This window comes from Trifolium pratense, linkage group LG7 (assembly GCF_020283565.1).
Source record: "Trifolium pratense cultivar HEN17-A07 linkage group LG7, ARS_RC_1.1, whole genome shotgun sequence".
In the NCBI taxonomy this organism is placed as follows: Eukaryota; Viridiplantae; Streptophyta; class Magnoliopsida; order Fabales; family Fabaceae; genus Trifolium; species Trifolium pratense.
In genome coordinates this window covers 58649820-58674576 of record NC_060065.1, presented here as the reverse complement: position 1 = coordinate 58674576, position 24757 = coordinate 58649820, and the positions used below count along the sequence as shown (strand labels likewise).

General features: G+C 34.1%; 2 protein-coding genes and 1 pseudogene across 2 annotated transcripts; all 3 read right to left on the bottom strand.

The window, feature by feature from the left end:
• On the bottom strand, nucleotides 1-1473 carry LOC123899890 (F-box/kelch-repeat protein At3g23880-like). The gene has a single exon (XM_045951147.1). The coding sequence runs from the start codon at nucleotides 1385-1387 to the stop codon at nucleotides 164-166; it is 1224 nt and encodes a 407-aa protein (XP_045807103.1). The 5' UTR covers nucleotides 1388-1473; the 3' UTR covers nucleotides 1-163.
• A 5366-nt stretch (nucleotides 1474-6839) lies between these two features.
• On the bottom strand, nucleotides 6840-8343 carry LOC123899887 (F-box/kelch-repeat protein At3g23880-like). The gene has a single exon (XM_045951141.1). The coding sequence runs from the start codon at nucleotides 8234-8236 to the stop codon at nucleotides 7016-7018; it is 1221 nt and encodes a 406-aa protein (XP_045807097.1). The 5' UTR covers nucleotides 8237-8343; the 3' UTR covers nucleotides 6840-7015.
• An 849-nt stretch (nucleotides 8344-9192) lies between these two features.
• Nucleotides 9193-21048, bottom strand: LOC123896716 (annotated as a pseudogene).
• Nucleotides 21049-24757: the final 3709 nt, after the last annotated feature.

Sequence of the window (24757 nt, the reverse complement as noted above, 5' to 3'; positions counted from 1 at the left end):
TAACATAGCAATTTCTCAAGTTGACCCATACATCAATAATATCCATGAAATCACCAGTATACAATACAAGGATAAAATAAATATAAATAACAAGATCATCATAAATTAACATATACATTGGAGTTGGGTCTAGCTAAAGATAACTTAGCACAACAACTACATCTTAATATTGAGAAAAAAGTGATATCAAACTCTCAACATAGATAGTTGGTCTCATCTGATCATTGATGTTTTGAATTTTAGGAATCTTAAAAGTATTATTTTTAAAATCATAGATGATAAAACCAAACTTCCTCAACTTCAAAAGCCTCATCAACACTTGGTCATCTTCCGAAACATATATTGTACTGCTATACAAAAAAGACCTATCATCTGCCATGTACGGAACACTTAATAATTTAGTCCAAGATTGCTCATTTCCATGTTCTTTCATAATCCAAACATCAGAATGGTTGGCATCGTTAGAGAGGATGCACAAGCAACCCTTCAACTCTTGGAAGACCATCTTAGAGTCGGATCGCTCGTTAGAGAGAGGTTGCAAAAACTTTCTATAGGAATACTCCTCCAAATCAAGCGACAGAATGACCCATAAAGAACTACTAGAACCAGAAACATCATATACCAACCAATTAACGGTGTCACTCACAGATATTCCCACTCCACGTAAGCGGCAACAATACGGGATGTTTTGGATCTTTGTCCAATAATTAGTACCGAAAGTATGGGTATTAATGTTAATTTGTCTATTAATATCCAAAGAAACAGCGACAATCTTATAGTTATCGGTGAAACGATGATACACTAGGGTATAATTGGTTTGTAAATAGTGATTTAGTGGTGGGTTTTCCAAAGGAGGCAATAACTTAAACTTTCTAATGGAAGGGTTAAATAAAAGAGCTGACGATTCATCAATCCCAAAACAGAAGATGCCGTGACGGTAGGAAACTCCCCCAAAACTGCGTCCTCTATTAGGAGTCAGAGGGTAGTTTAGGGGCGTAGCAGTAATAGTGGAAAGGTTGTTGTTGAAAATAGAAGAGATTAAAATATCAGATAGAAGGAACTCACGTGAGGCGGAGGGTCTAGGAGTTAGGATGAGGTGGAGGCGGTCGTGAATTGTGGTTGACAAGCGAAAGTGCTTCTTTTGAAATTCGGAATCATGAGAGATGAGATAATTCCATGACTTGCAGACGCAACAGAATTGGAGGAGGAATTTCACAGGGATCCAACATAGAATTTCTGTAACAAGATCGAACGGAAGTGACGGCGCGTCAATTGAATTGTCTGGAGTTGTGGATGAGGAAGAGATTTGTGTTAGCGTTTCCTCCGTCGGTGACTGGTAAGAAACGCCGTTGTTTTCGCCATCGCCTTTGCTAACTGCCGTCATCATTACTCTGAATCCAAAAGGACAACACGAACGTGGTTTAGACTTTAGATCGCGGAAGTTTAGTTTGATGTACGAATATATATATTACAAAATCCACTCTTGGATTTTGTACTTGTAGTAGTACTCATTACACCGTAAAATAAGTTTTAATAATATGAATTTAACAGTTGAATTTAAATTTTATATCACATAGGTCACATATTTGTTAAATTTTATAAAAAATTAAACTTTTTTTTTGAATCAATAAAAAATTAAACTTGTTTCATAACTTATTGTGATGTTATATTTAAATATAGTTTAGATTTATTTTTAATGTGTAACAAGATGCATGTATATAATATTTTTAGTGAATATTCACGAATGAGGAATATGAAAATGATGGCAACATGTCTATTTTTAAAGAAAAAAAATGTTATAATTGATTTTTATGATGATAATATAAATTTGATCAGAAATTCTAAATAGTTTCTCAAATTTGTTGATTAAAAAAAAAAGTTTATCATATTATATGTTGAATGGTCAAAGTTTGTTTGAAATTCCAAACTTAATATCTTAACAAAAATAACAAGGTTTTATGCATTAAGAAACTAAAACAATTTTATAAGAACGCATACAATATGTTGTGTACTAAAACTAGAATAATTGTGATGTCACTTGATGTGAACAAAGATAATTTCATATATATTGAAAGATAATTACACAACAGGTTTTTTGCTTATTATATATGTCATATTATTTTATTTTTGTCAATATCAATAAATCAAATATATTGAAAGAAAGTCAAGCATATAATTTGTACTATATCTTATATCTTAGAGATACAATAATATTCTCTAATTATGTGAAAGTTTTAGGACTACATCAAGAAAGTTGAGAATATAATTTTGTTGAAGTTTGTGATTTTACGCATACAAGAAACTTGAAGGAGATAATATCATATCAACGACTAATTCAGATAAGAGTATATTAAAGAAGATAAAACAAACATTTCTACAAAGTCACCGTCAAGTAAAATTTCTCATCAACTATATAGATTATTATCTTTCTACAAAGTCGTTGTCAAGTAATTCTTTTGATAAACTATATAGAAGATGAATTGGTATCCTTCGTCTCAGATATAATTGACTTTATGAGGGAGAGGTATAAATGTGTTTTGCACTCTTTTTTCCTTCGCCGTGGTTTTGTCTCATTGGATTTTTCTGACAAGATTTTTAACGAGGCAGTTCAAACGCAAATGACGTTGTACTCTTTATCCTTCATTTTTTTCCATTGGAGTTTTATAGTAAGGTTTTAATGAGGTATATCCTCGACGAACATGTAAAGAGGTGTGTTATGAATAATTAAGTTGGTGAGTGATCCTTAAATATTTCTCATCATTGACTTGCTTATTTGTGTCCTATAAACATGACCCTTGGTTTAGTGTAACGACACACATGTGAAGAGTTGAACACAAAACTCTTATCTTCTCTATCTTTAGCTCTCGAATTTTATTTGTAACAATAATATTAGAATTTATTATTGATGATTTTTTAGAAATTTTAGGATTAGTTTTTTAATTTTAAATATATGATTTATAAGTTTGTTATTTTTGTTTATGAAGCACGGATTCTGACACGGACATCGCAACACCAACACGACACGGACACTAGGACACCGTTAATGTAAAAAATATAGGAAAATGACACCGCTACATTTCTATAAAAAGATATAAATTGAAAATCAAAACATATACGTGTAAATCTAAGTTGAAGAAGTTATTTCTTAAAAAAAGTTTTAAAACAAGATACGGTAGTATTTACCTTTATTTATCCATCTACTCTACAAAAAACCTAGAAATATTGTAATATTTTCAATCCCTCTTTGATCAATAATGTTGTTTCGACACATATTTAACTTTTTTAGATATATCTAATGTTGGGTTTTTAATTGGCTACATTTTGCAAAAACAAGATCTAGTCAGATGTAGGGTCAGATGTGGCAGCATTTGGAGTACAACATTATTGCTACGGATATGCGCTGAATTTTTATATCAAATCTCTGTAAGATTTGTTTCAGAAGAAAAGAATATGCACGTGGTTTATTAATCTTCAGAAGGCGGATGTATTAGGTTACTAGGTTCTCAAGACTATTATAAAATATTAAGGAATCAAGAAGATTTGATTTTAAAATATATCTTGTGAAGATTGTTGCAGAGAATATAAAAGATTTATTTCAAATAAATGTTTGTGCTTCAAGAAAGTTAGAAGATTTAATTTTAAAATACATTTTCAACAAATATATTTATGAAAGGAATATTTTGATGCAAAGAAGATTTAGTAAAAGTATATATTTTTCCTTTAGAAGATTTCTTGGAGCTGAAGTATTGTGAAGCCTATATAAAGAAAGTTGCTAAAGGTATTTTATTTACCAAAACCGAAGCTTAAACAAATATATAAAAGATGTAGTCTTTTAGGATTTTGTGTCTTTGTAAGCCTTGTGCTTTAGGGTTTCATGTACACCTCTCTGTTGCCGCCTAAGCCCTTAGGTATGGAGGTGTTGTTTGTGATTTACTCAAGAGCTTTTAAGCATGAGTAAAGTTTATTTATGTCTAGGAGTGTGTCTCCACCATTTGATTGTAATCGTCTGTAAGCAATGTTGTCTGTGTTGTTTGAAGGAAGTGAGACGGGACATCTCATATCTAGGAGTTCCTAGGTAGAATTGCATGAGGTCTTGTCTAGGCGATAAGATAGAAACGGGGTGTTTTGGAGTATTTGAACTAGAACTATAGTAGTTAATTCATTCCTGGATTGGTATCCCCCAGAGTAGGAGAGGTTCCTCCGAACTGGGTTAACAACATACTGTGTCATTTACTTTCTTTGCAATTTATTTCTACCTTGTTTTTTCTTGTTCTGTACTGGTACGAGATGTGGTACGCGATGTGGTAACATCTGGTACCCCATTTGGACTACGTCAGAATTTCATCTAATATGTGCCTAAGTAGAGTATAAGAAACAAAAAACAATTTTTTTTTGGGGACGCTTGTCCGACATGTGTTGTACGGGTGTCTTACAGGTGTCACACACCGATCAAAGGAGTGTCAAACTAAAGGAAAAATTAATTTTTTTTGACACCGATTTGAGCTATCTGACACGTGTTGTACGAGTGTCAGACACCACGACACGTCTAATCATAGAGGTGTCCATGCTTCATAGATTTTTGTAGCTTTATATATATATATGATGAATAAAATAAGAATTTGAGAGCATTATTCATATAACACTATTTCTCAAGAAAGTTGTTTCTCCGTAAAAATATATCCCTCCAAATTCCGCAATATAAAAATACAAAAAATTATATTATGAATTGGTCCTTGTGATAAGGTTTTTGGATCCTTAAGCAGGTGGTCATGACTTATGCGTATAGAAAATTTTCAGTAGGGATATGTTCCTTGATGAAAATTAGTCAATGTAACGACAATGAAAACTGCATACATATATCATGCCAATCCAAAAAAATATAACAAATAAATAGACAAAAGATATACAAATTAAATCCTTAAAAAACTCATGGAAGTATGTGAGATAACTTTATGAGATCTTTATTCACTTACATGCAAAAGGACTAGAAGTATGTGAGGGAGAAATTGAGAACTAATGTAGATCATCGAAAGAAATAATGCACACAATAATTCTATGCAACTGACAGAAGGTAATGCTGCAAACAGACCATACCATTAAAGGGTTTGTTGGGTACAAAAGTTCTTAGAAACTTCTTATACCCGTCTCTAAACCATTAGTAATTTGTTGGTACTCTTTCACACCAATACTTAATTAACTTCTTATACCTATATGTAAACCATTAGGGATCTCTGTTTCTTTTAATTAACTGGGTTGGTAGCTTTGCTCTCTGCTGAGGAATCTTGAGCCTGTGTGAGGAAGAAAATGTTTTGGGCTTGGTTTACCCACCATTAAGCCACATAGAAAAATCAAGGAAAGGTAGAAAGATGCGTCAAAAGTGTTAAATTAACTAAGAGCAGCAAATAGCATCTTTCTAGCTTGCATATTCGTGGAACTCAATCTCCATTGATAAAGATTTTTTTTTTCCAAAATCAAAAGAGCGATTGGTCCAAAAAATAAAGGATTTCGAACTAGCCGTTTTTAACTCGTCGGACAACCAATTGATAAAGTACATTCCATAATCTATTGGGGGGGAGGGGGGTGTGCTAATTCACAATTATTTTGCCTATTCTAAAAGGACTATTAACCAGAAGACACAGGGATGAAAACCAAAAAAGCGCAAACTTACATAACAAATCGTATATTTAAGCAATAAAAAAATAAATGTCATTTGTTTTTAAGGTTGTTTTGATAGTGAAGACAAATATCCGAACAACCTACTCCTTACCTTTTAGTCTAACTCGCATAGGTAAGCATCGCCTCAAACCTCTCCAACTAAAAATGTACTCTGGGATTTTCAATTTTTACATGTGCATCCAATCACTTCGAACTCTATTTTTTCATTGTCCAGACTCCACTGCACGCCAATACGCCGATTTCACGGTGTAGATGCATTTGTTGTTGAGTTTCCATACGAGCATATCCTCCTCCTCCACATCAATTGCCGTTAAGTATGTGAACTTACTGCTCGTCCACTTCGTTCAACACTCCCACTATGACATTCCAATTCCAAAATCCAGCCAAATTGCTATACAGGTAGTCTAAATAACATGTCCTTTTTTATATTTTAACAATTCATTAAAATATGGCATTCCATAAACAACACTGCTGAAAATATGACCTCAACGCAACACAACCTCCTCCACTGCCTCTTGTGCTCTGGTTAATCCCACTATAGGGATAATAACCTTGACAAATGTTGGGAACAGAATTGGAGGGTGTCACCTGCGATTATGTGGAACACCATATTCAGAATACAAAAGATCCAGAAGCTAACCTCCTTTATCTGAGAAGTGTTTTCTATCTTCAAGTCTTTGCTATTTACAAGTGACAAGTGCAAAATATTAACTTACAATACCCCAGAAAATGGACTACGTATCATTTCTATATGACAGTAATCTTTAACTTTGGTGCACCAAACATTAAATTTATAATTTCTAAATATTCATTGTGACCACCTCATTGTCTCTCAAAGATATCCCAACTTTCATTAAGAACACGTGCATGATAAAGTTTGATTTGTTCAATTCGAGTTTAGATTCACTCCATTTACTACCCTCAATTTATCCTCCATTTAGGATATAGATAGACACAATAGAAGATTTGTGGGACTCATTAAAAGTGGGTCCCACTAATGAGTGGGTTCCACAAATCTTCTATTGTGTCTATCTCTCTCCTAAATAGAGGATAAAAGGAGGGTAGTAAACGGAGTGAATCCAAACTCGTTCAATTCATAAAATGAATAATCCGTGATTGTAAATGATATAAGATGTAATGAACGATGACAGAACCAACAACTCTGACAGGAAAAAAATAACATAGCAATTTCTCAAGTTGACCCATACATCAATAATAACCATGAAATCACCGGTTACAAAACAAGGAAAAAATAAATATAAATAACAAGATCATCATAAATTAACATATATGTTGGAGTTGGGTCTAGCGCAAGATAACTTAGCACAACAACTACATCTTAATATTGAGAAAAAGGTGATATCAAACTCTCAACATAGATGGTTGGTCTCATCTGATCATTGATGTTTTGAATTGTAGGAATCTTAAAAGTATCATTTTTAAAATCATAGATGATCAAACCAAATTTCCTCGACTTAAAAAACCTCATCAACACTTGGTCATCTTCCGAAACATATATTGCTCTGCTATACGCAAAAGACCTAGCATCTGTCATGTACGGAACACTTAATAATTTAGTCCAAGATTGCTCATTTCCATGTTCCTTCATAATCCAAACATCAGCATAGTTGGCACATTGAGAGAGGATGCACAAGCAACCCTTTAACTCTTGGAAGATCATCTTAGAGTTGGATCGCTCGTTAGAGAGAGGATGCAAAAACTTTCTATACGAATAATCCTCCAAATCAAGCGAAAGAATGACCCATAGAGAACAAGAACTATCGTATACCAACCAATTAACGGTGTCATTCACAGATATTCCCATTCCACATAAGCGGCAACAATTCGGGATGTTTTGGATCTTTGTCCAATGATCAGTACCGAAAGTATGAGTATTAACATTAATTTGTCTACCAATATCCGAAGAAACAGCGACAATCTTATAATTATCAGTGAAACGATGATACACTAAGGTATAAATGGTTTGTAAATAGTGATTTAGTGGTGGGTTTTTCAAAGGAGGCAATAACTTAAACTTTCTAATGGAAGGGTTAAATAAAAGAGCTGACAATTCATTAATCGCAAAACAGAAGATGCCGTCACGGGAGGAAACTCCCCCAAAACAGCGTCCTTTGTTAGGAATGAGAGGGTAGTTTAGGTGCGTAGCAGTAATAGTGGAAAGGTTGTTGTTGAAAATAGAAGAGATTAAAATATCAGATAGAAGGAACTCACATGAGGCGGAGAAGGGCCTAGGAGTTAGGATGAGATGGAGGCGGTCGTGAATTGTGGTTGACAGGCGAAAGTGCTTCTTTTGAAATTCGGAATCATGAGAGATGAGATAATTCCATGACTTGCAGACGCAACAGAATTGGAGGAGGAATTTCACAGGGATCCAACATAGAATTTCTGTAACAAGATCGAACGGAAGTGACGGCGCGTCAATTGATGAATTGTCTGGAGTTGTGGATGAGGAAGAGATTGGTGTTACCGTTTCCTCCGTCGGTGACTGGTAAGAAGCGCCGTTGTTTTCGCCATCGCCTTTGCTACCTGCCGTCATCATTACTCTGAATCCAAAAGGACAACACGAACGTGGTTTAGATTTTATGCTACCACTAAACTTCTTTCTAGTTAGATCGCGGAGGTTTGGTTAGATTTTAACAATATGAATTTTACAATATATGGCGTTGAATTTAATTTTTATATCACTACGTTATGTTAAATTTTATTAAAATTTTAAAAAATTTCATATCTTATTGCGATCAAGATTTTATACGTATATTGCTTCAAAAAAAAAAGATTTTATACGTATATTAAATAGTTTCTCGAAGTTAGCATGATCCATATCTAAACATAATAGGTGAGGCAAGAATAAAAGTGTAAAAATTTCAATAATTAATTGTTGAGATTAAAGATTTTATATTTGAATATAGCATGTGTATAATATTTTTAGTGAATATTCTTAAATGAGAATTATGTGAATGACAACATTGTCCATTTTTAAAGGAAAAAAAAAAGAAATTGTTATTATTGATTTTTATGATGATAATATAAAATTTGATCATATTACATGTTGAATGGTCAAAGTTTGTTTGGAATTGCAAACTTAATATTTTAACGAGATTTTGGGCATCAAGAAACTAAAACAATTTGATATAAACACCTATAATATGTTTGTACTAGAATAATTGCGATGTCACTGGATGTAAACAAAGATGATTCCATACCTCAAGAAAATTATAAGTTTTTTAAGTGGTAAGTACCACATTTTAGTTCACTTGAGAACACTATTGCATTTTGCTTATTATATATCTCATAGTATTTTATTCTTGTCAATATCAATAAATCAAAAATTTAAAACAGAGTCATATAATTTGTACTATATCTTAGAGATACAACAATATCCTCCAATTATGTGAAACTTTTAGTATTGAATCAAAAAAGTTGACTATGATTTTGTTGAAGTTTGTGATTCTACGTATACAAGAAAGTTGAATAAGATTATATCGTATCAATGGCTAATTCAATGAAGAGTATATTAAAGAAGATAAAACAAATCTTTCTACAAAGTCACCATCAAGTAAAGCTTCTCATCAACTATATTATCTTTCTACAAAGTCGTTGTCAAGTAAATCTTTTGATTAACTATATAGAAGAAGAATTGGTCTCCTTCTCAGATATAATTGACTTTATGAGGGAGAGGTATAAATGCGTTCTGCACTCTTTTTTCCTTCACCATAGTTTTGTCCCATTGAGTTTTCCTAGTAAGGTTTTTAACGAGCAATTCAAACGCAAAAGATATTGTGCAGTTGCAATACAAAGAACTACAAAGAACTGAAGATTAGGGAACCTAATGAAGTGACTAAAAAAATATACATTCTCAATTGGACTTCAGATGTATTTACACTAAATCATTGGTTTCTTCCACCTGTAAAATGAATTACATCCATCAATATCATAAAATACAAATAAATGCAAATCTTAAATCGTGAGCCTAGCGAACCTAACAAAAAAATGTGTACAATAGATATAATCTACCAATGCCTTTGACAGCAAAGCAAAACAGTATATCAAATCCATAACTAAAGAGCCAAAAGTTTGCAGCAATCTAACCTTGCTTCCTCCAATTTTTCAACCACATCAAGCATCGCATATATAGTTATTTTCTTCACCTGTTACCAAAGAAACAACATCAGGTTTAAATTCAAAAAATTGCAATAAGAAACTATTGACACGGCGACTAGATACAGTAACATGATTGCTATCCTAAATTAGAGTTGTTTACATATTTAAAACAATACATATAATACAATCATGAAATAGAAATCCAAAATCAACACGAAACCATTATGTATTCACTAGAGTTTTTAGTGATTTTTCAAAGAAAAGAATCAACTAAAAGTAGTCTACGAACTATAAATAATTGAACCACAAGGTAAGAAATGTCCAATTCATTTTTATTTATTTTTTAACATGTTAGGACCAGTTAACAGATATCAGTGTTTCAATTTGGATAAACATTGTATGACAATGCCAAACATTTGGAGTAACCGTAAGCATCCAATCAAGACCACTTGCTTGTTCTAGTAGGTTTAGTATAGAACTGCTATTAAGCAACAATCTAAAACTAAATCCATTAAAAAGCTAATGACAGAATAGGAAATGCAATATACCAACACTGGTAAGCAAATAAACAGCAGAATAGAATAAAGAGTAGCAGTATAGCTGACCTCCAACTTGTCCTTGGCGGACATGTGGTTTATCGGAAGCTTACGGCATTCCTCTGTCAAACGGAAACACTCGCTAACATTTTCAGGTGAGACAAAACCAAGCCCGGCCTTGATGCATGACTACAAAAAGATGATGCATGTATTGACATTAACACGAAAATGTTATAGCATTTAATGTTTCAAAAATAACTGACATATATTTAACACATTAACTTAAACAAATCAATAGAGTTAATTGGCTAAAATATTGCTTTGTTGGCAAGAAAAAAATACAAAATTTTGTAATAAAATTCAGGAAACACATTCCTAGCAAAATATTATAGTTTTTAAGGCAGACAAGGAAATTTATACCATGTATGCATGTAAACTTTACCTTCAGATTTCTGAGTTTGTGAGGACAACTGGCAGGAATGAAAACAGCATCTCCTAGCTTCCGAATAGAAGTCCAAGGCTCAATTCCTACAAATCAAAGGTGAACTTTCAACAAAATGGTACAGTTTAATTGATCAAACCAGCCCATTTCCCAAAAACATAAGAAAATTTATAAACATTACTAACCATTCTCCTCCTTTAGGATATGCCAATCAAGATACACATACATAATGAGTGGGCTAGCATCAGACAAACCAGTCCTCTACATACAGCAGCCATTGAATGCCAAATACACTTCAAAATTGTCATTAAGATATAAAACATATTTAATCATCCAATGACCTTTTGAACATAAGCATCTATTGTTATCATAATGCAAGGTCCATAAATTAATAAACCAGTCAGACTATATATATGACATGTATCAATCCTGATGATCATATCTGTTGGATATTGTGTTTTATTTGGAAAGTTTGAAGACTAAGCCCCACAGCAGTCTACTTATTTATTTATTTAAACCCCCAGCAACTCACTTTTTGGAATAAGTTTGTTTCATTATTTTTTAAAAAGAAAGTTTCCTCTTGTTCATCTATTTCATGACTTAACAATGAGAGTTCTCTCGTAATTCTGTTGCTAGGGGTTTTCTCATACGGGGCTATTGAATCGTGAGGACTTTTGTCTTATGCATAGCGTGTCTTCACTGCTTCATGCCTATCTATTCTTATAATTTTGTCTAGGTCTAACTCAATTTTACAAATTTGGCTTGTAAGGTATGTATTGTCTAAGCTTTATAAGCACTACATAGGCCAAATCTCCAGTCGATATCGGACTCTTAACACTCCCCCTCACGTTCAGGACAAAACATCTGATGAGTCGATAATACATATGGAATATGGATCAGAACACACTCGCTCGCACACATGAATTGACATCTAGAGCGTGGGCAAATGGAGGTGGAATAACAAATAACTTTGTCCAATAAGAGATCCAGGACAGACTGTGACACCATTCCTAAAATTTGGGTTAGGCTTAACTCAAACCCTACAAAACCAACTCAAAAGGTAAAGATTCTCTTACCTTATAAGCACTACACAGGACATATCTCTAGTCAATGTGGGACTCTCAACACATCTCATCACACTAAGGACTAGACATCTGAAACATGGATAATGCAAGTAGATTAACATGGATCTCAGCATCTATATCCACAATTATTTTCTATGTTTGTGGTTTGTGCTCTAGGTTCATAGTTCTTGATTACAGTTGTTCATGACATGGTATGTGATACGTGATCGGCAGTACATGTGTTTTTTTTTGTTATAAGCATCGGCAGCAGTACATGTGTAGTTTGTCGTGACCGTGATTTGTAGAGTTGGTGGTCAATATTTTCAAACAATGTCAATATATTTCCGTATTCGTGATGATACATGTCTCTCTCACATTCTCAACATCGGAGGAATGTAGTCGGCTGTTTCATTAATTTGCTGGCGGGTCTTGATAGAATGTGTCATTTTGTCAAGTGTTTTTTATGTATTTTCAGTTTGTAGGAGGGAGGGAGACTGTTCATTTATTCGGGGTTTGGGTTGTTCTGTATTTGTTTCTTTTGTACTTCCTGTTCTAATTTTTGGCACATCTTGTGCTAATTATTAGTTTTTCCAAAAACAATTTACCTTATACAAAAAATAACTATTATGTATTACCAGCTGCATCCATCACTCAATGCTTTGTGACAAAATACAGGGATCATTATAGATTATTGTTGTAGTTGTGTGATTCTAGATAAAAGGAGGAGAGAAAATAATAAAAACTTTGAATAATATTGATAATAACTTGTGATGTATAAAACTGAACACTAATACCTATTTATAGGACTCAATCCTAAATAAATAGGGAAATCAAGAACAAATAATAATAAATAAAAGATATGGAAAAATTTGTCAAAAAAAAAGATATGGAAATTAATCCAAAAGGATAATTTAAGATATGCAAAGATTGAAAACGGATCCTGGGAGATAAACCAAGATTTTAATAGATATTATTTTATTTTCTAACAATTATATTGCACCTGTCAAAAAATATGAATAACAATAGTGTTGTAACAGTAAGTTAAAAAGGGGGTATCCAAACAAATAATAAAAAATTAACTTAACTAATTTTACCTGATTTAAAGGAGAGCAATGTACATGCCTGAACTCTCTGAAATGCTTCTTTAGATATTTTTCCAATTTAGGTACATCCTCTCTCCTAAATATATCCCAGAGAGCACCGTCTAAAGAATCCCCCCAAGGGAATGAATTATCAAGCATGCCAACATTAGTCTCTCCATCTTGATTATCACCGTATAGATGTAGCTCCCTCTTGTCCTGCTTGAGGTGCATTTGTGTCAGTTTCTTAATGGCTTCAATGCTATCAGACTTCAATTCCACTTTAGCAATATGAGTCAACACATTTACCTAAAAAGTCAAATTAGTTAGGTAATAACATTTCATTTTACTCATAAAAGAGATGCACTTAGATGAACAAAGCAAAAAATAAGAGCAAAAAAAAAAAATTATCTAGAAAGACAATGCCTTCAGATAGAAGTATACATTGATTACAACTTTCTAATCCATAAGCATCAATCATAATTCAAGTACAAAAAATAACTTATCCAATGATAAACTAATAATTAAAATAATACTTCTTCAGATTATTAATTACCAATATATCAACAACAACAACACATCAAATCAAATATCTAATCAAATGATGGGAGTGAGAGTGTTACCGAAAACAATGCAATGGCTTACAAAGACATTGTATACATCCTGGTCCTACAGACTATGCACCTTCCAATATGAAACTCAATTATAAAATAATAAACATAAAATAAAATAAAAAAATCATAAGACGTTCTAGAAAACCCAGTAAGAAGCATACTGCATCAGACAAATCACAATGGAGCTTAGTCACAGAATCACCCCGCCCAAACTCCGGAGCAAATCCATAAGCAATATATGTTTTTGGGCCCATATCTGGCTTTAGAACACCATAAGGCAACTTCGCAGCAAGGTTAAGAACAACCCCTGATATAGTCTGTATATTCTTTATACGGCAAGGAAGATATGAACTCAGCACAATGACGGGACAAACTTTCTTTAAATAAATTAGAAGGAGGCCAATCTTTTAATTTCAAAACTTGTGGCCACTTAAGCCAATCCAAGCAACCATTTGTGTACCCAGTAAAGAATTGGTGAGCATTAATATCTCCCTGCATTCAATCAACAACTCAAAAAAAATAAAAAATCAGAAATTACCAGCAACAGGTAGACATGTCACGTAAAGGAAGAAAAAACTAGTAAAACTAAGCAGATAGAAAATGAATACAATTGGAGAACAATATTTTCAACTAGAGAACATAAAAAAGCAGTAAATCTTACCCCAACTTCCGACAAGATAATCTGAGTATGCATAAGAAAAGGGAAAAACAACAATAGAAAAACAGAACCAAAGGATGCAAGGGCAACAAGAAATTATCTGGGTAGATCAAGCAAAAAGAACAGGGACACCAAAGTTCAAGAAATTGAGATTCCGCTGAAAGATAAAAGAAGACCAATGACTAACAGAACGATGAGAGAAGTTATAATTAAGGCTGTATAAATTAAGCACACTACATCCAAATTTGTTGATAATGTTGGGGAGAACAGCATATGACAAGCTTCATGGACCAAAACATATTGACTAACACATTCCAATTAAAGTCAGAAAAGTGGCTTCTAGCTTACAATCCTAATTAGTAATTAGATATATCTGCACATAAATAGGACTTTAACCTTGTACTAGTATCTCTTCATAACCCTGACAGTAGACCATCTAGATACTTTTTCTTAAAGAGCAACTATCCTCCAAAAAATAGTTGGAATAGTAACATGGAACTCTCCCTTATTTTTTTAAGACATTCAATACAGGTATGGCATATGAATTGAGTAACGGACAAAATTAAATACATTGAAACTTCAGTTAATCACAAAAAGGTGGAAATAATACCAAACTCAGAAACGTGAATGAAATTCAACAATACAAAATATTGCAACATTATTCCCTAAATGACATAAAATAAGAACAAAAAGATAGCAAATTTTGAATTTTAGCAAAGACCAATACAAGCTCCAGATTTAGACACCGAACAAAATTCATGCTCAAGATTGAGAAATTGAACAGACCTCGCACCAATCTAAGCAATCAATTGCCTTCGCATCCAAAAGTGTTTTGTGCTTGGTATTGCTTATCTGACGGAATGCACGCCACATGACAAGTGGTTCCCAGCTTAAACCAGATGTACATTGCTGACAATTACAGGCTCCCCTTTGCTCCAGTGCCATTGAAAATGTCTAAAATCCTCTTTGTGTAGATCTACAGCCCTGGGACAATATAAGAAGTTGTCACTGGAATCTTCATGAGAAGATGCCTTCCTTGTGTTATTGTGTATACCATCCGCATTTCTAACAGGCTTCAAACAAGAACACCTACTATCAAGAGTCTGCTCTGCATCTACAAAATTAAGTGTTTCTTCAAGTTCTTTTGCTTTACATACTAATTCAGATATGCAATTTGGTCCAAGTATGCTTCTCGGTTCAAGGAAACCATGATCACAATCATTAATGGATTTTGGGCAGGGAATGCTACCATCCCTACATGCATGCCATCCAGATCTTGACCATTCACGAATCTCAGGCTGGGCAGCAGAACGAGGTTCAATTTTCTTTATTGTCTCTTCTTTTCCACCATGTGGATAATTACGCCCTCGGAAGATAAACTCACTCAATTGGATCTGCACTCCCTAGAAGCTTCCCACCACGAAGCTCACAGCAACAGAGGAGACAAATGTCAAAAGAGCATTTTGTATAGCTTCTATGGTAGTCAAATATTGACTCCTGCTAGTTCATGATTGATAGCTGTCAGTCAGGTAGGCCGCCCGTTGTTTTAAGTTCGATCATTGACAAGGTTCATGTCACTAAAAAAAGCGTTAAATCATTAACTATATAGAATTAGAATAACTGAAAAAATAAAAATATATAAAATAAGCCCCTACCGGTACACACTCTTATATTTAGGATAATCTGCTACCTTTACTTTTAACTCAGAAAGTGATATCCCTGTAATGTTCATCGCAAAAGCAAATTAAAAAATGGAAAATATATGAAGCTAAAAGTGAACTATGACTATAGAAGAATACTTAGTCTTTTGGCTTCTCTTTCCTTCTCAATCATTTGTTCTCCATCCAACTGTCTTAAATATGGAAGAAGTACTTTCAACAGGTACTTAGAGAGCCTAACCTCCTCATCCGTGTTGATTATTTTGTCCCAGCGCTTCATTTTCTACAGTAAACTAGATGGTTACATTTCAAATGTAAAATAGGACTATAGAAAAATCAGAAGAATAGTTAGTCTAGAGGGGAGATGAGAGCTGATAATGACATTGATAACTTTATAAGATCGCAAGCATGCTTTGCAATTTCAATTACCACAGCACACAGGACATGCCTTGGCGATATCATTCTCTTTCAATTTAGGATACCTTAACAAGACACAACAAAAAAACATAAGGCATATTCAATTACAACATAACCAATAACAAGAGTTTTCAGAATGAAAAGAAGCTGTACCAATGAGTTAGACAAGATATGCAAAATCTTTTCGGTTTGCATTGTGTGCATCTGACAACCCTGCCCTTATCGTTTCTCTATGACATTGATGGCACCTTAAGGACTCTTCTACAATCCACCGTAAATTTAGAAACAGAATCACATGTAACACCAAATTCAAACACATACATATATCTACAAAATGAAATATAAAAGAGCAAAGAGATCATGTGATGTCACCATAGTTCTATCGGTTAATTTTGTCACCTTCGGTTCAATGTATTTAGGTTTCTTTCCTGCAGCAGTCTCTTTTTTCATATCTCCCCCCTTTTGTTCAGCTTCAAATTCTTCACCAGAACTAAAAATTTCCTTTTTATTAATACATGAGAACAGAACGCAACTTTTAGGTCTATAGTCCTTTTTATCTTACAACTCAGATATACACGATTTTGTCCCCCCTTAGATAAAAGTTGCGTTCTGAATGTATTTAGGTTTCTTCTTCTCCTCTTTCTTCACATTTTCCCCTTCTTCAGCAGCAACATTACTTTCATCAGAATCAGAAATAATCTTCTTTTTCCTACAACGTTTTCCCTTAGTCTTCAATTCCTCATCCAAATCTGACAAATAATCAACCTCCTTAAAAGATACCTTCTTCCTCGGTCGTTCATTCTTTCTGACATCAACAGAACCAGAACCTTCCACCGCCACGTCAGCTGCTTCTCCCATTTCTGCTTCCTTCTCCGTTTTCCTCTTTCTACCGCGATTTTTTCCGGCAACTTTAACAGAAATAGAGCTTCGGGCTGCCACGTAATCACATTATGTAACGCTTCCTCTTTCTTCGTCCTCTCAATTTGTGCAAAATTCTTTCTTCCGCGTTTTCTTCTACCGTATATCACTTGAAAATGGCTTTCGCTTTAGTTGGAGCTGTGATTCTGTATGTGTGACTCTGTCGTTCTCTTCCCCCGCCATTGGAAATTCAATTCCAGAGGCTGGAGTGAGATCAATCTAATGGATGGAGGATGTCTTTCCAAAACAACGTGTCTTCCTAAGGGTTGGTTGGTTTGGTGGGTTGGAAACCTCTTCATTTCTTTAAATAAATGGTAAATATAATTACTATATTTTTTAAATGTAAATCAATAATATAAATGGACGTCTTTTGAGAATCATTTATATTATTTGAATATTTATACATTTAAATTTTAGTACTTGCATTTGTCATTTCTTTTAAAAAATAGAGAGGATTTCTACTCTGAATTGGTATGATGGAATTGGAAAGAAAATACGAGGACTTTCTTTAGATGAAACCAAACACACCCTACAACTAGCATTAATTCATTAAAAAGATATAATAATTTAATTTTTGAAAAGTTGAATATACAATTTTTAAGAAAAATATTTTTGGCTATGTTTGGTAAAAATAGCGTTTAGCTGATAAGCTAGCTTATAGTTTATAGCTTATAGTTTATAGCTTATGACTTATAGCTGATAAGCTAGTTGAAGTGTTTGGTAGAATTAGCGGTTTAACTAGCAGATAATGTAAAATTATATGAAAGATCATTATCACTTTATAATAAAAGTTATATCAATTAAAATTTAAGATATTATTAAAAAATATTTTTTATTTAAAAAAATGATTTTAAATATTTTTACATTTTATTAAAAAAGTAAACATTACAGTAAAATATATTTAATATGTAGATATAAATTATATTATTGTAAAACTTAATTGCAACCTATACAACGAATAAATAATAATAATATTATATTAATTTGATTCGATATTTCACAATGCATGTGAGTTTTTTTTTTGGTACATTATGTGAGTTGTATATTACTTTAAAAAAAAATTAATAGAGTAAATTAACTGGTTTGTATAGATATGTGGGTGCAAAAATATACTACTTTTACAAATAAAAAGTCAATTTTGCAAACAAGTGGAAAAAATATACAGCTCCTATAATTAACTTGGTTAAAAAGTCAATTTTGTAAAAGTAGAGAGTGAAAAGTTAGTTCAAAAAAATTGTGAAGATGTTTACTCGTCATATAGAGCACAAGTGTTATATAAATTTTGCAATAAAAATATAATAAATATTAAAATAATGTTAATTATGCTCGTTCAAAAAAGATAATTTTGACTAAATTATATTAATCCAAAATAATAATCAAAATAAGTACTAAAGTGTAAAATTGAGTTTTAGTTAAAATAATAAGGGTAAAAGTGGAAGAAAAGACAATAAGCTATAAGATGTAAGCTATAAGCTAATTGAAATAGAGTTTAAAAATAAGTTATAAGCTAGTCAAAATAAGCTATAAGCTAGTTTTTTATGTTTACCAAACAGAGCCTTTGTATTAAGTTGTTTACATGTGTCTTGAGGATATACGTTAGAATTTGCCAAAAATAATTAAGGTTTTGGTAAAATTAAAAGTTATGAAAAACTAGTTTATAGCTAACAATTGATAGATTGTAGCTGAAAAAATAGTAATGCAATTAAAGTAGTATTTAACAAATTTAATTGTTGTAGGTATAAAATGATATGCTTCATAAAAAATACAAAATGGTATAAAAGTAAATGGTTAGTATGTAGTTAATGTATTTTTAAAAGAAACAGAAGAATAATAAAATGAAAGTACTCTATTCGGTTCTATACATAAGTAAAATTTAACTTTTTTGATTCACTAAAAAAGTAATGTATCTGATTTATATTTTACTAAATACATAACTTTTTCAATAAATCTAAAAAAAATAATTACCTTTTCAATTAATCTAAAAAATCAAATTTTGTTTATATATAAATTCGGAAGGAATAACAAGTTATTATAAACTATAAACTTAAACACTACTTAAAATAAAATCTTAAAAAATGTTATAAGCTAATTTGATTAGATAAAATTGTTATCAAACACGTCTCATTTTTATGAAATAAGTTTATAAGCCACTTTAATAAGCTATAAGTGAGCTCAGTGGACTTACCACATTGACGTCGAAAGTAATTTACTTGTGAACTACGTACTTTATAGTTCCACAAAGAGTCTATTTTATTTACTTGAATTAAACTTTTATCAAAGCAATCCTCACACAAACACTTTTATTTTATTTTATATACTATGAAAATAACTTGTGTAGGCTCCTATAGAGCTTTCAAAATTGGGTCGAGTTAATGGGTCGGTCCATCAGTCCACGGACTTGGTAGATTGGATTTTTGAACACCTAGTCCTATTGCAATTGGGCATTTCTGGTCCAAGCCAATGTAACCCAAATAATAATTCGGCTGAGCTAGTCCACTGAGCTTCAGGTTGTGCCATTATAAAAGAATTATGCTATTTTTATAAAAATTATATCAATAAATACATAAAAAATTATTATCTAATTTTTTTTTTTTTTTTTACCAAATCTTAACTATTATATATATATATATATATAAGCTAATTACACTTGGATAGAAGGCAAACGGGCAACAAGCTGCGCCGCTAAACCTTTTTGGATCGCAAAACTAATTTTCTTAAATACTACATCTACAGACCTAGGAGACACTACATTGCTATGCATAACTCTTTGAATTCTTTGCAAAATATTCACAGCATCTGGTGCTAGGAAACCAAACGTGTCAAATGCAAAAGGTATAAATGCATGTTGATTGTCAGAACATGCTCTCTCATGTTTAGCCACTTTGTTGGAAGCAGCTTTGAGGCCCGCTTGTCCTACAGTAAAATCTCCATTCGACAATCCCACAAGTGGGGAGACTCCAGTCAAGTCAACACATGCATGTTTTCCTCCTACCCACCCGTACACCAAAACATCGGCTGGCCTCAATGTAGATCTTCCCTCCAGTGGGTCAGTCAAGAAGTTCACAGGTGCCTCTTTCTTCACAGATATTCCTGCGCGCTTAAAAACATCAAAAAGGATGTCCCGAACAAAATCATGTCTGTATTTGAAGCCTGGGAGCTCTCGACAATGAACTGCATGCTCCCCAAATCTATCCAGACATGCCTTCCGACAAACAGGGCATACCTCTTAAAAATTATTATTAAAAATATAGTTAAATGTGTAAGCTTAATAAAACAAGTTATAACTACCTAAAACTTTTTAAAAAATTAAGTTTTTTATTTATATTTTTTTTAGGGATCAAACTAGAGTTTAATTGATATTTAGTGTTGATGTAAAAATTATTTACACTTGCATACAAATATATCTAAATAAAATTTATAGTTACGAGGAACTAATACACCAAAATCATATAAAAAAAAGATGGGATAAACAGGAAAAAAAATAAAACGAAATGAGTCGGATCAGCCCATAAGGCCCATACGGACGTGCTCAGGATCATTAATGTGAAGCCCAATTGGGCTGGCCCATTTGACAGCTATGAACTCCGAATTTTGCTTTTTAAGCCCCCCTAAGTTACTTCTACCCCTAAAGTTCCATTTTTACCCTTAATTCCAATTCGGAAATTACAATCCAAACTTATGTTGGTTTGAATTTTATCTTCCGAATGGTTTCAAAACCTCATATTGCAGAGAAATTTTTTTTTTACCCAGATCCATGGCTTCATCTCAGTTCGGAATTCATGTCATATTTCGATCCCTCAAATTTTGTTGACCCTGATCTATGGCTTCTTGCTCGAATTCCAGATTAAGATATTCCAAATCCATGGTTGCCGTCAAACCACCATGGTTGCCGATCAACCATATCAATATTTTTTATTATTAGATATTTTCAAATCTATACTATATATAAAAAGTATACAAAAAAAATTTGGTGTGGACTTTTCATAATACCCTTAAATTTTTTTTAGCAACAAAAATCTTTTATTAACAAACTTACCATAGGGGCATGTCTTTATTTATTTATTTTGGACATAAGTTAGACACAGGCAGACGCGGAACGCGCCTGTCTGGCCCGCTAGTTTGTAATAAAAAGGATGTTAAAAAATGATGATTTGGGCCAAATAAAAAAAATGTTGGCCTTCCTTTAAAAAAAAAGAATGTTGGGCTTTGTCAAATTTTTTTTTTCTTGTTTATAAATCAAAGTATTCATCTATACTATATATAAAAAGGATACAAAAAAAATTTGGTGTAGACTTTTCATAATACCAATAATACCCTTAATTTTTTTTTAGTAACAAAAATCTTTTATTAACAAACTTACCATAGGGGCATGTATTTATTTATTTATTTTGGACATAAGTTAGACACAGGCAGGCGCGGAACGCGCCTGTCTGGCCCGCTAGTTTGTAATAAAAAGGATGTTAAAAAATGATGATTTGGGCCAAATATAAAAAATGTTGGGCTTAAACCAAACCATAAATTAGGTTTGGTGTGGTATGGTTTTTAAACCATGAACACCCCTAATCAGAGGGAATGCAACATTCTTGTTCATTTGTTGTCAATTTTTAACACACTAATCTCATCCAATATGCAGCATTCTTCTTGTTATTTTTAGCACACTAAGACCAAACAGTAAGAACAAAAACTGCAGATGGAAGAACTAATCGCATAAGGAACCAAATCAAGCACATATTTCTTTCAAAGTGTAAGGAAAAAATCATGATGATACAAAATGAAAAGTAACATCGTTCGAACTACTTGTTGGCTAACAAGTAACATCCTTGGTTTGGTTAGCAATTTGTGAACCTGAATTATCAATTTTAGGACATGAAATATAACTTGAAAAATCAATTCTTCTGCTATTCCATGGTTCATTCCTCTACTATGCTGAACAGAGCGAGTGGAGTATTTCGGAACCTATGTTCCGAAGTTACCATGAATGTGCATTTTTGTTTGTAACTTCCAAAATCATGATTCAAATCCCTGTAAAATCGCCCTAAAAATCATTTTCGGAAGCATATTTTACGAAGATTAAGTTAAATTCTGAAGCTAAATGAATTGGATTGTAGAATCCAAACTATCTTGGACATTTATTGTTCTGGACTGGGCCTAAATGTCCAACACGTTGAGGACATCCTCTTTTGGGCCGTCGAGCAAGGCCCAAAGCATAAGGTCCAAGTCCACTTGACTGTTGGACAGCGTACGTCTCCCCTGCGTCCTGTAACGCTCGACATCGGAATGATGAGCATTTAATGTTCATCACGGCTTCTCGGCCGTTTTCCGACAGCCATTGATGGACATTAACTGCCCATCAACGGCCTTGGCCAAGCGCTGGGGCTATATATATAGAGCACCTCACACTTGCCAAAGGTACGTACTATCCTCTATTGAAAACCTTCACTTCACCTCAACTGACTTGAGCGTCGGAGTGTCTGCAGGTACACAACCCCCCCTCCGGGTTCACTTGGACTGAACGTAATCACAACTGCCGTGCACCACCGTCTGGTCGACTCTGATCAAGGTAAAGATCAGTGGCGCCGTCTTTGCCAGGAAACAGAGTTAAGGGGTTTGACGAAGAAATAGCTATCCTTGAAACCCCGAATAGATTCTAAAAACATTTCAAACAATTTGACGCTTTGCTTCAGCGAAACCCAGCCGAACTTGTTGGCGGCATCACCCTTGGGCCTCGACCTCTGTAGATGGAAGGCATGGAAAAATAGTGGAATGGTCGGCATGAATCCCAAGTATGCCGTTGTCATCTCAAAGGCCCTTATGAAGGCCAGAGAGTTCGGATGCAACTGGGAAGGTGTGAGATGTAGATATCTGAAGACTGCGACTTCGAAATCGCTGAAGGGCAACCTGTAACCCATGTGCTCGAACGCAAAGATCCCCAGTGGAATTTACTACAAATTCGACGAGAGGTGTTTGGTATACAAGCTTTCCAGTCATCCGCAGGAGGGCGTTCAACGGTCCTAAACATTCCATCCCCGCCATTCAGGGAGAATTTCGAGACCGTGGTCCTTGGCTCATCGCCACCCACGCATAATCGTCCCCATCAACATTCTAAGTCGAGGCTGGAGGTTGTTCTTCGGTCATTACACCTGAAAGAGCAGAGGAGAAAGATGAATTTGACATTAAAACATCAAATTCACCCTTCCACCGCCAAATCAAGTGAAAGGGTGAGGACGCCGAAATCCATGCAAGTGTACATGGTCGACAATTATTTCTATCGTCTCAAAACGAACAATGCTCGGTACGTTCATATGAATGCTCGCACATTCGTATGAATGCCCGACCTAATTCATGGAATCCAGAAAGCCAAAATAAGTTCACAAAGAGAAAATCGCCAGTGAACTCTCAAATAAAGGCCTAAAATCAACTAAAACAACGTTTCTTCTGTTTTGTGGGAGGGAAGGGTGTTAATCACCACTCAAAACCCTCAAACCACAGAGAACAGAACCGCAAAGGTAAAATAAAGGAAAACTTAGGAAAACTTGAAGGAAAATGCTTAAAAACAATTTGCAAAATCCAAACATCAAAGCTTTAAACAAACGGGAAAACTAGTACAAGAATACTTACTTGTAGTTTGATAAACAACAAAGATGATGAAATCCAACAAATAAGCTTGAAATCTGAAAGATTAAAGGCAGAGAGGAGTTGAGAGAAGTTGAGAGGATAGAGAGCTTGGAGAATCCGAGAAGTTGGAAAAACAGAAATGTTTTGAAAATCCCTCCACTTTTCTATATATAGGAAATCAGCAGTGGACGCACCCGTACAAGACGAATAGACGCCACTAGGATCCGGATCGTTGCTTTGATCCAAAGGCCACGATTCACAAGGATCCAACGGCCCAAACGCAAGCATCAAAGAAGTGAAAGGGCGCGAAGATCTAACGGCTCCAACGCATCCTCGAAATTCAAACCAACTAAGAGACACTCGAGTGCTAGAGGATAGCCTCTACAAGTGGCAGAAGGAGACGAAACGGCTTGTCCTTTCAAGTCGCGTCCTTCTGATCGCACAGGCCTGATTGAAACCCTAGAGAATCACGCCGAAATCTTGGTCGAATTACTGATGCACGAAATCACCGGAGAGATTCGCGGATCCGTGATAGATGCTCGAATTTATCTCCACGGAAACCTCGCAAAATCATGGATCTCGACAACGGTCAACGGACAAAGAAATTCATGATACGACCATCTCAACATCCCAACAAATCTCTATGAAATCTCCCTCCTCGACAAACAAATTGTCGCCGTTCCAACAAGCAAAGGGATTTCTTATGCTCGGCGCTAAAGATCCAAAACCTCAACGTTATTAACTTAAGTACCAGAGCTACGATTAACTAAAGTCACCATCCTTGTGCCCGAGCATGACGACTTGGGGGCTCCTGTTCTGGACTGGGCCTAAATGCCCAACACGTTGAGGACATCCTCTTTTGGGCCGTCGAGCAAGACCCAAAGCATAAGGTCCAAGTCCACTTGACCGTTGGACAGCTTACGTCTCCCCTGCGTCCCGTAACGCTCGACATCGGAAT